This window comes from Tiliqua scincoides, chromosome 4 (genome assembly GCF_035046505.1).
Source record: "Tiliqua scincoides isolate rTilSci1 chromosome 4, rTilSci1.hap2, whole genome shotgun sequence".
Lineage (NCBI taxonomy): Eukaryota > Metazoa > Chordata > Lepidosauria > Squamata > Scincidae > Tiliqua > Tiliqua scincoides.
In genome coordinates, this window is record NC_089824.1 from 222,477,369 (window position 1) to 222,494,627 (window position 17,259).

Consider the following 17,259-nt stretch of genomic DNA (forward strand, 5'->3'; position numbering starts at 1 on the left):
ACAAGCGGGAAAGCAGTAAGAGAGGCCTGGAGAGAGGGAAGAGAACAGCCACCAACCACAGAGCCCGGGGAGGCACTGATCCGTCATGCACAGGCACTGGCCAGGGGCAGTCCCAGGAAGGCGGACCAAAGGGATGAGGGAGCCCGCCCCCAAAGGCAGCCTTGACCAAGGAGGAAGGACCCATGACCTACGCCACTCACCTGGCTAACTGAAACCAAAGGCTCCCCGCCTCATGCCAGGTGCATCCACCTGAGCTAGCACCTGCCAATTGCAGACACTGACCCAAGGTGAAGTAGCCTGTCTATTCATGTCCATTGCCCAGCAGGGACTTTGGTTCATTAAAGGTATAGATGGTACCAAGAGCCTCATGCCTGGACGTGAATGTCCTTCCTGTAGCCATGAGGAACAGAGTTGGCCCCTTGTGGCGAAGCTGAGAGTGGGGCACCTGCCACACAACCAAGAACAAACAGTGTCTAGAAACGTAGCAGCAAAGACACAGCTCGTGTTGTGGACCCTGAAAGGGACTCCTCCTCCCTTTTTTACAACCTCTGCTTAACGCACCACAGGTCATGGCGCTACTGAGCATTGCTCCACATCGCCTTAGATGATGTTGCAATATGTAGTTCTCAAAGGTTCTTTAACAGGCTTTCTAAGGATACATTATCATTTCTGCACAGGCACCTGGCCTATCAGATCCAGCCTTCTGCCGAGGGAGACCTGGCCTTTGTTGCCTGCTCCGATTGTCGGCAGCAGGCCAGAATCTCAGGCAGGTCATCCTTTTCCCAGCTCTGCTAACCAATCACAGAACTGGAGATGCTGGGGATTGAAGCTGAGGCCTCTTCCTAGAAGCCACAGGTTCTACCACGGAATTATGGTCCTCTCTGCCTGCTTGTGCAAGGGTCACTGGTCCCCATGTTTCACTTTTTCTCTACAACTGTGAGCTCTGCCTACTAGAGACAACAATCCTGCTATTGTTTTTATGAGGAATGACCAACATCTGTATCCCTGGAGGCCAAGAACACCAGTAAGGAAAAAGAAGCAACCTGAAGCCCTTTAGGAACAGCCGGGCTCTTTACAATGAGCTTTGGGGTTCCACACTTTCACACACCTTCCCCACCACATCGAGAGCGCTACTGCCCTCTGACAAGAAATGCAGAATGAATAGTTGCAACGTGCAAAGTCAGCCCCAGAATGTTCAGCCTCCCACAAACTCCGCCGGGTGGGGGGAGGGGAACCTGGCCAAACTGGTGTGCTAAAGGTCTGGCAAGTTCTCAGGGCGGCTCCCCAGAGCCACATCAAAAAAGCACACAAGGGACACTCACCATCCTCCTGGCTGTGGAGATTCTGTGGGCTGCGCATCCCTTCCTCCTGACTGGGGCTCAAACTAGAGTTAAGATGCTGGTCAGCTGACATCCATGTGGAGTCACTCATGTCAAAGTCCTCACTGCTCACCGATGTCTCATCCTAGAGTGAAACAAGAAACCGTTAAAAAGATGCAGGAAACCGAAGGGGATCAGGAAGCTTTTGCTCTTCCTGCAGCTTTCAACCCACCGCCCCCCCCCCCCACCTCCTGCCCCCAAACTCTGGCTCCATACTGCCCCAAAGTGAAGCATTTCCAAGGTTCCTGCTAGGTCTCCTGCCTGAACATGGAAAGATGAGGAATGGCACAGGCCATAATTAAGGGCAATTAGGCAAGGTCTGCTTTCCAGGAACAGGCAGCTTTGACTTTGCCTGGCATTCACTTCTCTCTCTCTCCTCAGGGTACAGTGTTGCCTGGCCGTACAGAGCAGGACCAACCGGGTGCAGCCTGTTCACACAGACAATTTAAACAGGCTGGGTTTAGGCAAGTTGGTGAAGGCAGTTAAACTCTGGGTTGCCTGTAAGAAGGTGACACAGACAAGCAGGCCATGATAACAGAACCTTAAGTATGGATCAGAACCAGGCCCTGATGGCGACCCTCCACTCTGCAGCACTTTTTCCACTGCCCATAACACTCCATTCCCAAAGTCTTAACTTGCTTACCTCCCCCTAGATCCCAGGAGGTAGGTGAAGCAGGTGTGATCAGTGGAGTGTCCCACTGGAATGACCTCAGGACCCCAGACGTCTAAATACAACCACTACCGACCGCACCAACAATGCTATACTTCTCATCCACACTCACTCACAGAACAAACTGCGTAATTTGGGAGGCATACATCCAAAAGAGAGAGAAGGTTGCTGGGGACCAGAACAGCAGCATAGGATTGTGATAAAAATAAAATAGCACAAATAAGGCAAGAAGAGGTCAGAGACTGAGAGGTAAAAGAGGAGCAGGTAAGGTGAAACTGGAGCAAGACAGGAGAGGCAAGGCTTAAGAATCAGTTCGAGGACCAATTCAGATTTTCATTGGGGAGGGGGTTTCATTAGGAATAGAACTCTCACTAAGCTTAACAGGGTCAACTCTTAAGCATCAAATGGGGGGAAGGGGAGAGAAGAGTGCATTTTAAAGTATTGGGCGATGGGCAGGGTGTGCAGGAATGAGCAGGAGAGCAGGTACACAAGTGGCAGGTTTAATCAGCATAGAACTAATTACCCCAATAGTACCAAAAAAAGAGTTCATGCCTTCAGTGCCCTGCTTTGATTTTCATTTTATGCCTTCAGTGAACACACCAGGACATGCTCCTGTTTTGCTTTCAGGTGACAATAAATGCTCAGAGTGCAGAATGAATTGACTAGAACTACATGTGCTCCTAAGGAAGAAATTCATATGTGGTCCGACTTGGGGTGTTTGTGTGGCAGCCCCTTCCTTCTGCTCTCCTTAAATTATGCTTCGGGGAAGTGGGTCTCCAGAACAGACACAAATGAGGAGATTCTTCCAGGCATGGCAAGCAGCCTGGCCAAAAGCCCAGAGATGGGAGTGGCAGAGAGCAGTTCAGCCAGGAGATGGTGGGTCACTGCCCCGGGAACGAGGCTTGGATGCCTCTCTCTGCCTGCCAAGTTAAGGGTGTGCTGTCTGTTCAGCGAAGACAATCAACAGGCATCTGTTTTGAATTCAAAGACAAAATACTCACATATCCCACTAAGTACGAAGTCCACACCACACCTGAAGGCAGAGCCACTGAGACGTATTTTGTCAGGTAGTACAAGGTTTATTTTGGGCCACTTCCCTTCTTCCTTCAAATGTGAATTTGGCTCCCTGGCCCCCTTTTTGACACTGAGTCCAACGTACCCCCTGCCCCCATCCCCTCAGAGGCCCTGCCTGAAGGATGATCTGGCCACTTCACCAAAGATACAATATAAATAGATAAAACAAGAAAGAGGGGCAGCTAAACTCAAGCTAGAAAATGCACATAAACTCTGCCCATTAAAATGCAGTTTAAATCAATTTAACAAATTATTATTATTGGATGATATAATAGTAATAGTTAACATTACTTCTAGCTGCTCCAAGCACTTCACAGGCACCATCTCAAAACTCTTACAACAGCTCCATAAGATAGGCCAACATTTTTATCTCAACCTTACAGATTTGGGCTGGCTGTTCAATCTAGAAAGAAGGCACCGGGGGGTGGGGGCATGACTGGGACATAAAATTATGCAGGAGATGCAGAGAGTGAATAGGAGGAAGTTCTTTTCCCTCTTGCACAACACCAGAATCAGGATACATCCACTAGAATTGAGCGGCAGGAGAGTCGGAACAGACAAAAAGAAATATTTCTTTACACAGTTATTCTGTGGAACTCCTTGACATAGGATGTTGTGACAGCCTCTGGACTAAATGCCTTTAAAAGGAATTTGGACAGATTTATGAGAAAGCATCCATTCCAAGCCATGATGGCTGCATGCAGCCTCCAGGTTCAGAGGCAACCTATCTCTGTCCAGTGAATAGCTTCCAGAGGTATTCAGTGGGCCACTGTGAGCTACAGGAAGCTGGGCCCATGGCCTGATTCAGAAAGGCTCTTCTTATGTTCAGGGAGTGCAATGCGTGCACAGGCCCCCAAAACCTATTGGTGCATCCAGGCCCAGGGGGGATCCTGGCACCACCCAGGTAGAACTATTCTTGGACATCTGGCTACTCACAGGACAGACAGACAATTGAAGCACATTGACCTTCAATCTAATACTGCAAGACAATGTTCATGCTCGTCTGACCTGAGAACCCATTTCTATGTTTAAAAGTCTTAGGGTGCCATCCTAACCAACTTTCCAGCACCAAGGTAAGGGCAATGTAACTCCGAGGTAAGAGAACAAACATTGCCTTTGAGGAGGCCTCTGTCACTGCCCTCCAACTGCAGGATGCAGCAAATGCCCCACTGGCACAGCACAGCTATGCCAGTGCTGGAAAGTTGCTTAGGACTGCACCCTTTGGGTCTTAACACAGACAGAAGTTAGAAGAAAAGAATAGTGCAGGGTGAACATTTACATTCTGACTCTTCATGCTTTTAAAGCTACCTAAAACACCTGGATCTGTGATCTACCAGGAGGGAGATGGCTCATTTCAACCAGCAAAGATCAGAGGAATGATTTGTTTTGCCAGGCATGAACTTGTATGAGGCAAGTGACCCTGGGAGGGTCTCCCCACTAAAATGAGCAAGAGGTGTGTTCTTGGTGGTCTCTTGCTTATTTATTCCGCTTCCACCCTCTCTTGGTGAGGGAGGTGCCCAGTGACAGCTGTTCCTGCTGGAACCACAGCTCAACCGTATACCATCCACTCATCCTTACTTGCTGGAAGGGGAACAAGCACACCCTCTCAAAGGTCGCAGAAAACCTCGCCTGGCATCTCCACAGCACTTCCTATGGCATTGATTGCATTCCTGTCTCCCACTCCTGCGGTCGGTCGAGAGGACGTTCTCAGGCATGCTCACTCTCTCGCTCCCTCCTTCCTAACCTTCACTGTGTTTTAAGACACAGGTTTTGGATGGCTTCCAGAGCGGGAAAGGTCAGCCACAAGATTTCAAAATTATCAGTGTTGCCATGTTAAGAGGCTAAATGAATGGAAAAGTCGAGAGACCCCTCCCTGAAAGGTCCCTGTGGCAAGAGCCGACAGAGCAGGACTCCGTGCAAACTCCCGTGTTCTAAGGCATCTGCTTTAATTCTGTTTCCCATTTTTCTTCTGACAGACCAACCACATCTCTACTCATGGGCTGGAGCCACTGAGCATATGACTAGAGAGCTTTCTGCTGTGCTTGGCCTCATCTCTGGTTTGCCTTTCAAAGGCAGCTAAAAAGCAAGAAGCCCACCAGACCACCTGTGCCAGCAACCTGTCTGGATAGTGGCCAACCAGATAACCCAGCGAGGATCTCCAAGCAGACACGGGGGTTATAACCCAGCCCAGTTAGCATCTGGCAGTCAGTTGCTGAACTGCAAGGCTGTGCTTCTGACCATCGGGCCTGGCTGCCAGACAAATCTCTATCCATCTAAACTGATTTTGAAAACATCCCATGCAAATGAGCTTCACAGGTAGGGGTGCAAAAACCGCAGGTTGCTTAAGCATTGAAAACTGTTAATTTTGGCACTTACAATTCAAATGAATTTTTCAGTCCTATGCAAGGTCAGTGTCTAAAAAATGCAGTGCTGCCTCCTAGGAAAAGCAACTTGTTCCAGCCCTGCCATAAGTCATCCAGGCACGTGAAGAAATGCTGCCTTTTGATGGCCTCCAACCTGCTGCCTAACCATGCTCAAGAGCTGTGATTGGTAAAACAATATTTTTCCTGTTTACCTTTTTCATGCTACTCATGATTTTGCATGCCTGTACTATGTCCCACATTACACATCTTTCATTCCCAGCTGCTCATCTCTTGCTTCTTAAGGAAAATCACTGTTATAACAAACACCATCCACACAAACATTTCAGTTCCCTTCAGACCTTCGCTCAAGTACAAGAACTTAAGGCCATCCAATGTAATCAAGTAGCAATAGATCCAGACCAGAGAAGCTATTAATCCCCCTTTAAGGTCATCTACATCAGTGACAATCATGCCCTGCAGCACTGTTAACTATATATTGCATGAAAGATTATTCACACAGGAGAACACATATCAATATCAACAGTTGATGGCTGTGTGGAACCTGCATGTTCAGAGGTAGTCTACCTCTAAATATCACTTGCTGGGAGGGCTATATCTTTGTGCCTTGCTTGTTGGTTTCCCAGAAGCCTCTCTTGGCTGCTGTGGGAAGCCAGATCCTGGGCAAGACAGATCTTCAGCCTGACCCATCAGGGTTCCTCTTATGTCCCCACATGTTCATGTTCTCCTGTCTGCTCTGGAGCAGTAAGAATCCCTCACGGAATCCTGCAGGTGCACTATTTTCTCGCCTTTCCCTTCCCATGCTATTCCTAATCATTCCTTCATTTCAAGCATGCCAGACCCAGAGCCTCCATTAATGAGGGTCTGCATTTCACTGCCCTCCTCCAAGGTGGGGCCTTTTGGCTTATAAAGCGAGCGACCCCACCCCCACCCCGGATGCATTTTTATGGCAGACACACATCTTCAGAGCAGGCCTGCGCGCTCTTCCCCTTCCTGTCCTGCTGGCTGCAAACAGATCTGCTCACCCAGGGCAGGATGTGCTGGCTTCATCCTGGCTCCTTTCCCCACTGAGATGCTCCTCAGAGGGAATTTCCGGGAATTTATGGCTCCTGCACAGCTTTAAGCCTGCCTGGTTTATAAAACTGGAGGACGACTTCAAGAAGCTCCTCCAGCCTCACAATTGCATAGCCCCGAGTTGTGACAGAACTGGCACATGTGGCCATTACAGAGGGCAGGGACAGCCCAACCCTCTCTGCTTATTACACATGCTTTTTATTTCTTTTTTTTTTATAAGGTACCATAAGATCAGCAGGGTGAACACACACACACACACACACACACACACACACAGCAAGCTGACAGGAACCTTCCTTTACAGGGCAGGATGCATTCAGTCAGGAAGTACCAACTGAGCTGGGCTGGAATCGGGACCCCTCCATTTCCTCCTCCCTCCCCCCAGTTGAGAACTAGGGTGCCAGGCTGTCACCTCAGTGAGCCTTCTCTGTATTTTAACTGGAGAAAATGCCTTTAGCTGTTCTTTGCCACAAGACTTCCTCCTATGGCTGGGTGTGTCCGACTACCCATAACACTTCAGAGTTCCTAGATTTGTTCAGAATAAGCTGAACCAACTGGGTTAAACCCGCCCTGTTCCCCCAAAACTTAAGAGAGGAATGTGGGATAGTGTACTCCTTAGGCCAAATTCCTATGCAACCTTACCTGGAAGTAAGCCCTACTGAACCCAGTGAGACTTATTTTGGTGTAAACAGGCATAGGAGTGTGCTGTAAGAAAGTATTTCCTAAGGCCCAAACTGAATCCTTTCTGTTGTAGTCTGAGTTCAAAATTCTTGCATGATCCACATCAAAGAAGGAGACCAATTGGATCTTATCCTCTGTGCAAACACATATGGTATGCAATAAAATTGTATACTATAAGTGCAATTATAATGCTGCTACTAAAGGTCCATGCCTCACGAGGGCCCATTCTCACACTTTTTGTGCATGTGGCAGCTGTTTCTAGCCACACTGTCACACAGGGAAAAATGTTTTGGGCATGCACTAAAATCGGATTGCAAAAGGGTCCTACGCACAAAAACCGCACCAGATTCACCGTGTACATTTCAACACAATACAAGAGAAGTTGCCGGATCAGGCAACAAGCCATTTTCATACGGCCTCCTGTCACTCACAATGTCCCACCAGCTGCCTCTGGGAAACCCACAAGCAGAAGAGAAAGGCGCACTTCTCTCCCACTACTGCTCCTATGGAATTGCCATTCAAAAGCATTCCACCCCAAACACAGAAGCAGCCCACAGCCATCACAACAGGAGCCACACACTAACATGTCCTCCATGAATGTGTCCAAGCCTCTTTTAAAGTCATCCAAGCCAACAGCCACCACCACATCCCACAGCAACAAATTTCACAGACTACTACCATACTGCGTGAAGAAATCCCTCCTTCTGCCCAACCTAATTCTCCCAGTAACAGGCTATGTTTAATAACCCGTGGTTCTAATATTGTGGGATAGGAAGAAAAAAGTTTCTCCCTCTCTCCACTTTCCATGCATAATTTTACACATCTCAAATGCCCACCCTTTTCTCCAAATATTTTTCAAATCTTCATCACCTTTTTTTCCAAGCTACAAAGCCCCAAATGTTGCAGCTCTCCCTTCTACGGAAGGTGCTCCAGCCCCCTGATCATCTTGGCTGCCCTCTTCTGCACATTTTCCAGCTCTACAATATGCTTTGTGAGATGTCATGACCTGAACTGGACACAGTCTCCCAAACAGCATTATAAATGGGCATTACATTAGCCATCCTATCCTCAACCCCTCTCCCAATGATCACCACCACAAAATTTGCTTTCTTTATTACTCCCACATACTGGGTCAATGTTTTCACTTAGCAAACCACCATGACTCCAAGATATCCTTCCTGATTAGTCGGCAGCAGCTCAGATCCCACCTGTGTGCAATGTGGAGCTGGGAATTTGTGCCACAATGTGTATCACTTTACGCTTGCTGACCCTGCATTCCATTTGCCACTTGGACACCCGTTCACCCCAGTTTTGAGCACTGATTTGGGAGCACTTCATAATCTGACTTTGTTTTTAGCACCCTGAATCAGTGCTGCCTGTAAGCTGCAGGGAACCAGGTGGTGTTGCAACTCCTTGCAGTGCCATCTCCAGACATGGTGACATCATCACACCACTGCTGAAGGCCTGGGTTGCCCAGCTCCATGCTGCACAGAGCTCGCCAGGGAGGTATACGGCTGCTCAGCTGCCTACCTTACAGAGAACACTGCCCTGAACAGTCTGGGGTCGTGCAAATCTGTCTGTCTCACAAGTTACCCCTACCAAAAATCCTTCTATGTGGTCCACTCCAGTGGACCTTTTCGGCTGCTGTGCTGGAGCCTTGCAGCATTTCTGACATCCTATGTCATCACTGCACTTCCCAGGGCTTTGACCGTGCAACTTAAAGGGAACTCTGCCCCAACTTTGAACAATTGTTTATGAACATGTTTAAAAGCCGTCTCTGCCAGATAGAGTCTTGGGGACCTGTGCACTGTGGCAATTGTCCGTGTACTCCTACTAGGAGAACGAGCCACAGAGAGCTCTGCATTTGACAGCAATTCCACCAGGGTGACCTGCCACAATCAGTAAGACCCCATGCTGGAAAAAAACACTCATGAAATATGTTTGCTGGGCCACCTCTAAGCCACAAGAATCTCTGCAATATGAGGACCCACCTCCGTGCGCCTTTTAGGATGGCACCGCAATCCAACACTTTTGATTTGACACTAAACCAGAAATGCAAGAAGCAAGCAAAGCAACTTTTCTTCCCCCTGTTTTTTTTGGCCCACAGTTCTATTCCCATCATGCAGATGATGTGGCCTGCTCTGGACCCACAATCACAAATCAGTCCTGAGTTATGTGGACAGGGGAAACACTCTTAGACAAAGCTATGGGGACAAGGGAGTTGGAAATGCACGAGCTGTGCACATCCATGCCCATTCAAACCTCCCACATGGACGGTAATGCGCACATGCTCCTCTGTACTCAAATAGCAGGTTGAAGAAATTATCAACCGTATAAAAAATACAGTTCTGCAGACTTAGAAGGAACCCAGTGGATCTTCCAGAGGAACATCCTTCCCAAGACAGAATGTGCTTTATCTAACAGCATATGGCTCTTAAGGGTCAAAGGATTCAGCCAGACTTAGGGCCCAATCCTATCCAACTTTTCAGAGCCAATGCAGCCCTGAGATAATGGAACAAATGTTACTTTGAGAGGCCTCTGTGACTGCCTCTCCACTGCAGGATGCAGCACACGCCCCGGTTGGTTAGAAAGTTGGATAAGATCAGGCCCTTAAGTAGCAATCCTGTCTACACTTACCTGGGAGCAATCCCACTGAATTCAGTGGGACTTCTAAGTAAGCATGCCAAGGGCTGCTGTGATAACCTCCCTATGGTTTAAAAACAGGCTTGCAAATAAACAGGGGTGCAGCTGAGCAGGAGTGGAGCTCCAGAGCTTCTCCTGAGCAGAAGTAGTGAAGTCATTTGCAGGAGTCAGTGTCACCCTTGAGACATTTTGCAAAGGACCTGAACTGAGAAGCAGCACCAAGCTCAGTGGGAGGTAAACTGAGAAACTGCCTAGGGGCCTGTGTCGCTGTCCAGGCCAGAAGCTCTCCCAAGGACTGCCTGAGAGGAAATATGGAGCTCATGTTACATTAAGAGTCAGTTCTAAAGTTTACCTAGCATTAAGCCCTGCTGAACACAGTGTGGCTTACATTTGGGTAAACATGCATAAGACAGCACTTGAACTAGATCTTTTTATATTTATCTGGGATATCTTTTAGTTCCATTTCTCAACTGTTATGCATTCATTTTAATGTACTGCAACCCATTACAAGAGCATGGGGTGAAATGAGCAACGCTTTTAAATGAAGCAAAATAAGTGGCAGGGAAAGGAAAACACCCAAATTAAGAAATTTAGGGCACAGTCCTAACCAACTTTCCAGCTCTGACATAGCTGTGCCAATAGGACATGTGCTGCATCCTGCAGTTGGGGGGCAGTCACTGAGGCCTCCTCAAGATATGGCAATGTTTGTTTCCTTACCTCGGAGCTGTATTGCCCCTACCTCAGTGCTGGAAAGATGCTTAGGATTGTGACCACAATGTTGTGGGGTTTTTTTGTTATATAGACTTGGAGGGGCAGTGTTGTGGGAGGGTGTCATGACAAGCTCCTGCACTTCAAAGTTTATCACTGCAAAGAAGCCCCCAAAAGTAACTGGCCCCTGCACTGTTGATGTCTTGGCCACCCACAGAACATTAATGGCCTGAGGGAAATGAAAAGGAAGCCTTCCTTCCCACTTACAAGGGAATCCCTGTCTGGTTGTCTGGCCATATGCAGCATCTCAAAACTGGCAACATCTTTTCGCCCTATGCTTAACTAAAACACTACAGCAGGATTCTGCTTTAGATTCCAAATGTTCTGTTTCCACTGATGCTCCCTCCCCCCCAAAGGCAAGGCTGATTTCCCAAGACCAACTTTCCCAGCACATTGTGCTGTTGTTTTTTTTCTTTTGCATTCATTGGGATGGGACCCGGCTGGCACCTGGCACCACGTGCCGTGACCGAAACGGTCGACATTTCTGGACTACTTCCCAAGATCATGTTCCACGTGGTTTCCTCAAGCCATTTTCTTGCGCAGCAGCCCGTTCTAACTGGCCACCCCGACCACAAGCTCTGCTCACTCTAATCTGCTCCTCCACTTCCTTTCAGCTTGAGAACCAGGCAGCTCTTTTCCTTTTCTCCCAGAGTTCTCGGGAGACTGCCCTCTGCTAATTCCCTTTTTCCTGTAAACAAACTACAAATGAAACTTTCATTAGGAAATAGAGCACAGGTCCATTACTGTGGCCTGTCTCCAGACTGCCTCCTCACCAACAGCACCACGCCAGGGAAGACACTGATGAAAGCGACAGCAGCTGCCCCAATCAGCCAGCAGCACCTCCTGGCTGGCATCCCCTCCCTCCATCCCCTCCTCTGGCTCCCTCCCAACTCTCAGGAGAGATCCTCTCACCCTGCAGTAAAGTTGCACCACTAACATTCAAGGGATTGAATGATTAGGGACACAAAACATTTACTTAGCTTCTTTTCGGGAAGGTAACCAACGAACTGCCAGGTACACGCACAAGGCAACACCCAAGGAACAGAGCAGGCACTTCCCCCTCCACACAAACACACACCCCTTGCACCTCCTCTGGTATTCTCATCATTTTCATTCAATAATACCTTTATTGGCATATAAACAAAAATACAACAATCAGGCAAGAGATATTTTAATAATTTGAGATTAAAAAAAAACTAGCAACTGCTATAGTAATGTTAGCCTGATTGTCACCTAACAAAACAAAAAGGGGATTAATAAATGGCCTAATAGGATGCTGTAGAAAAGGGTCCAAATACAACTTCCGAAGTGAACAGTGCGCTGGGCAATGAATCAAGATATGCTCTAGTGTGTCCGGTTCGAGGTGACAGAAAGAGCATAACCTGCAGTTCCGAGGGATGTGGGAAAATCTACCAAGATGATACGAAGAGGGGAAAATATTGAAACGCGCGAGCATAAAAGCCCTTCTAAGAGAGGGGTTAGTTAGGGTAACGAAATATTTGGAAGGCTGACCTGGCAAAGGACAAAAAGCAAAAGAAAGAGGGGAACAATTATTCTCATCATGCTGATCTCTCCATCTTGTCCCATCTGGAGGAAGGAAAAGACACCTGACATAGGAGAGTATTGTATCTTCTGTTATGGCAGCAAAAAACTTTAAAAGTAATTGCTAAGCTTCACGGTTACCCAGGAGCAAAAACCAAAAACATGATTTAGGCCCAATTAAATAAAGAAGAAAAAGAGCTACAGGCAGCAATAAGAAGCACAAGTCCTCGCAGGACCAGAAATCATGCCTGGAACATCTCCAGGAACAGAGTTCTACAGTAGAATTTGTACTGTTGCATTTTCAGACCTTTCTCAAGTCTCTCTACTTTCTACAGTCCTCCCATTTCCCACCCACTACCCCCCCAAAAACCCTTCTACCTTTGGTGGCACAATTTCACTCCCGACACCAGATCAGAGAGCTGTCAATGTAACCCTGCCTGGTACGAAGAAGTGAGTGCTATCAGTAACCTGGTCCTTTTACAGTCAGAGTCAGTTTCTCTGGGGCTCAGCTTGTGTAGGGTTCCCAAGTTACTAACACCCAGCCCATCAACCACGCCACCTGCAAACAAACTTTGCAACACAGAACCCAGATTTAGGAGTTCTGCTTCCTGTTAATGCACAAGGTCTGTATTACCCATTGGTCATCAACACAGTAATCTGTCTTTTTAATTTGAGGATTTCCATCCTACCTCCTGCCCCCTAAGGAGTCCTCAAGGTGGCTCACACCATGCTCAATCAGAAATATATAATAACTCAGAAAAAACATCAAACATAAGAATATAAAAACATGACACCATTAAACGACACTAAAAACAAAATTCTTCCTGTAGAACATTATTTTTCATATTAACAGAATTAGACAATCTTTGGGGGAAAGAGGTATAGCCGCCACACCAGGAGTTTTATATTTAGGGGGGTTTTGTTTCTGCAGGATCAACAGTCCCTCCACCAGAAAAGGAAAAAAACAAAAAACATCTGGCCAGGATCAAATAATGACTTTCAATATGTCCAAAGGCTTGGGCTCAATCTCAGAGATTTTAAATTCTTGGCTTTGAACGGTAGCAACACAAACCAAATACCATCTCAAAACCACTTCTTGGTGCCCCCTCAGATTCAAGAGTAATTTGCCATGGGGGTGGGGGAAGGAGGGATATGAGGAAAGCGAATCTGAAGCCCAGTCTTTGCTTCCCAGGTACATTCATGTGCTATGCATGTTGTACTCTATTTATAGGAAGTCTCATCCCCCCCCCATTTCATAAGGTTGAACCATGCTCATTATCGGCAAAATGCCTGTGATGGTTGACAAGCAGCGCATGTGCGTGAAGGGTGGAAAAGCAATTGCCACTGCAGGAGCAAAGTGCAGCGCCGGACCTGTTTTTCAAGGCCTCGCCCTGCCCCCATCCAGAACCCAGCCTCTGGGCCTGCTCCTGGGGTGGCAAAGAGCTCTTCTCTATCTCCATTCTCAGAGCAGCAGTTCTTCTTCTTGAACCTGACTCCTGTGGTGTTTGGAGAACAGTGAGGGTGGGGGTGGGAGGTGTCAGAAAAATGTGTCCTCTTCCCCTGCCATCCTGGACTTTGCTTCACAGATGCAAAGCAGAAGAGTGGCTCTCCTTAGGTCTTTGCTGCAGGGGGTGGGCCACCTACTGCTGGGGTTGCAAGCAGGACTGCCCCAACTGCAACACTGTTCCCAAGTTCTTGCCCCTCAAGGACTGAATGTCAACCACTCAGTCACTTTGAAGAAAGTAAAGGGTTGCTCCACTAGGTAAGGGAGGCAGAACTAAGCCTCTTTCCTGCTTCTAGAGACCCAGATCAATAGCTGCCCAATCATAATTAACTTTCCAGCACCTATGCAGCCATGGCAGCAGGTGAGCAATGCATTCTGCTGAGGGAGGACAGTCCCAGGGGATTCCACAAGGTAAAGGAACGTTTGCTGCCTTACCTTGGGGCTGCATCAGCACTGGAAAGTTGGTGAGGATTGGGCTGCCAACCACCTTTCCAAAACATCGTCCAAGCAACAGGCAACATTTAAAGCCAATGCAAAGACCAAGCAAAGACTGGTGCCACTTCAACAGTCTGCTAAGTTTCCAGGGATATCAAATATTTTTACAAAAGACAGAACTTGTGAAGATGGATGAATAAGTGGATACGCACAATCAAATTTTTTGAAGAGTATTTCAGTGCTGGAAAATAACTTACAATTAATGTAAAACATATATCTACGTAATTCATGCTGCAGCAACACTTCCAACCTCTATTCTACAACATGCTCATTTAAACATGCTCATTTAAGTTAAACAACTGAACCAGGAAGACACAATGGCACTGAACAGAGCAACATGCACGACCTTCACAAACAACATGAGGGATATACAAGAATAGCCACTTTCCACTTTTTTCATCTCATGGCACACTGATAAGGCGCTAAAATTATCAAGACACACCATCACTTTTTTTTTTACAATTGACAAGACACAAGCATGCTGCTGGCAGAGGGCTCGCATCCCCTAATGGTCCTACTAATATATGACACTACCTCAAACTCCTGCAGCACACCTGCAGACCATTCACAGCACACCAGCAGCAACTGTTACCCTGCACATGCCTGATCTCGTCTGATCTTGAAAGCTAAGCAGGGTCAGGCCTGGTTAGTACTTGGATGGGAGACCACCTGGGAATACTGGGTGCTGTAGGCTTATACCATAGTCTTTCGAGACTGAAGGTTGCCAACCAGTGTGCTACGGCACAGTGGCTGAAAATTGCTGTACTAAAATACATAACCAAAAGAGCAAAAGGCCCAATATCACCCCTTTTGAAAGGCAGAAAAGTTAAAAAAATTTTTAATACAGTACATAATTGACATTCATAGACATACTGTATAATAATCAGAAAGTCCAAAGGAGCCCCAGGGAATATTTCAAAACAGTGGCTGCAGCCTCTTCCCCAAGTTCTCAAACAAGAGTTTTGGGAGCATGCCTAGTTGTCTGAGTCCATTTGACACTAACCAAACCACTTCAGTCCACAGAAAAACATACTTTTAATGGAAAGGAAACCCTCCCAGCTGCAAGTGCTACACCAAATACTCCTCCTGGAAGCTCATGAAAACAAGAGCATCACTGACAAAACTCAGCAAAACACAACATGACAGAGGCTGGCATCATCTTTTATACCTTCCAAATCACATACAAAGAAAGCTCCTCTGACAGGTTGGTTAATGTGCGACAACATTAATCACAAACCTACCCAGGCTATCTTCTGAATGAGACTGTACCCCCGTCAATGCAACAGGAGAGAAGCTGTTCTGTACTTACAACATTAAAATGTAAGGAATGGGGCTGGAAGTAATAATGAATTATGCTACATTAGCTACAGATGTATTTTATTTCCATAAGTAACTTTTAGCCCACTTTTCCAAGAGATCACAGCAGTTTACAAAAAAAATGAAGAAACTTACAGTTATAATTAATACTTGCTTTATACAATGTTGATAAACACCAAACAACATAAAAATTAAGGAACAGTTACAGTGTAAGGAAAACCTTGACAAATACGCATGGTTTTGGCTCCTTCTTAAAAATGGCTATGGTAGAGCTATATGGGTCCACTGGCATTCCGGGGTTGGGGGGGAAGCTAAGTTTTTTGGGTGCCTGAATATTGGTGTAAAGTGGCCCCTCCCCCTCATCTGCAGAGCCATTTGGAGCAGCAAGAACAAAGCAGAGCAGAGCCTCCAAATGGCTCTGCAGGCAAGGGGGGGCCATTTTACACCCACGCTCAGGTGCCTGAAAACTTATCTTTTTGCCCCCCCTCCAGGAATGCCAGTGTAGGGCTTCTTTGGGGACTGCCACACAGCAGGACCACCACCACCATCAAAAAGGCCTTGCCTCTTGTGCTCACCAACAGGATGGCAGGTCAAATATCAGGGTCTCAGATACAGATTTAATCGCATCCATTATTGCCCATAACAGCTCTTATGCCTATCAGTCCTGAAAGAATGCTCAATGGTTATGATCTGAGGAGGATGAAGAAGTTGAAGGGAAAAGCAGTGACATGCATTTCTGGATAGTTAGACAAACAACACATATGCCTTTTCCTATGAAAATAATCTCCACTTTCATTTAAAACTATGCTCAAAACACCACCTGCACTGAAAAAGACAAGCCATTTCAGTAATCTGTTAATAGTTGGTTAATTATTTAAAAACAAAGCAATTATCTGACCAATCCCCTTCAATCCAGGATACTTTTATTTGGGAAGAGATCCATTCATTGCAATTCAATTCTTTTCAAGCCAACAAGCATAGGATCATACCTCAGGTGAGTTGAATCAAGACTGAGATACATGAAGACATACAGTCGGTAGAGGCATATAAAAACTGTGTTATTCACCATACTCATAAGTAAGAGCCCAATTCTATCCAGTTTTCCAGGGCCGGTGCAGCAATACCAATGAGACGTGTGCGGCATCCTGCAGTGGGGGGGGGCAGTCACATAGGTCTCCTCAAGGTATGGGAACATTTGTTCCCTTACCCCAGAGCTGCATTGCAGCTGCACCAGAGCTGGAAAGTTGGATAGGATTGGGCCCTAAGCCCACTGTGTTCAGTAAGTCTTGGGCTGTAATCCTACATTACTCACCAGAAACAAACACTTCTACTGACTGGTTGACTGCTAACAACATGTTATCATATAAAAATATTACATGCACACTGCTAATCAAGATTTCTGAAAAACAGGGGGAGGAAAGTCTAAACATGCAGACTTTACATTAATGTTCTTGATGTCTCCTAAATTGTCTATTTACCATCCTCAAATCTTGTGCCTATCTCTAAAAAGAGATTGTTATTGAAACACAAGAGTGTATTCCTTAAGTTGCTGCTCTAAACAGAAAAAAGGAGTAAGTTCTACAGCAAAAGGTTTCAGAATTTCTAGCCCCAGGTTTGATATTTCCACATTTTCCTGGGGAGGAAAGGGTGGCTATGCCAAGCAATTGCAACCTGGACATGGGAAGCTGCCTTCTCTTGAGTAAGACCATGAGGGGTCCATTCAGTTCAGGA

At 46.7% G+C, this 17,259-nt stretch overlaps 1 protein-coding gene and 1 pseudogene across 2 annotated transcripts in view; one reads left to right on the forward strand and one right to left on the reverse strand.

The window, feature by feature from the left end:
- Nucleotides 1–17,259, reverse strand: part of NOL4L (nucleolar protein 4 like) — a 138,729-nt gene that overhangs the window by 39,968 nt on the left and 81,502 nt on the right. For both annotated transcript variants that reach the window (XM_066625519.1, XM_066625520.1), the window contains one exon: nt 1,323–1,464. In XM_066625519.1, coding sequence (XP_066481616.1) covers nt 1,323–1,464 — 142 coding nt within the window. The remainder of the gene's footprint in view (nt 1–1,322; nt 1,465–17,259) is intronic.
- LOC136649969 (5S ribosomal RNA) lies at nt 14,786–14,905 on the forward strand (annotated as a pseudogene).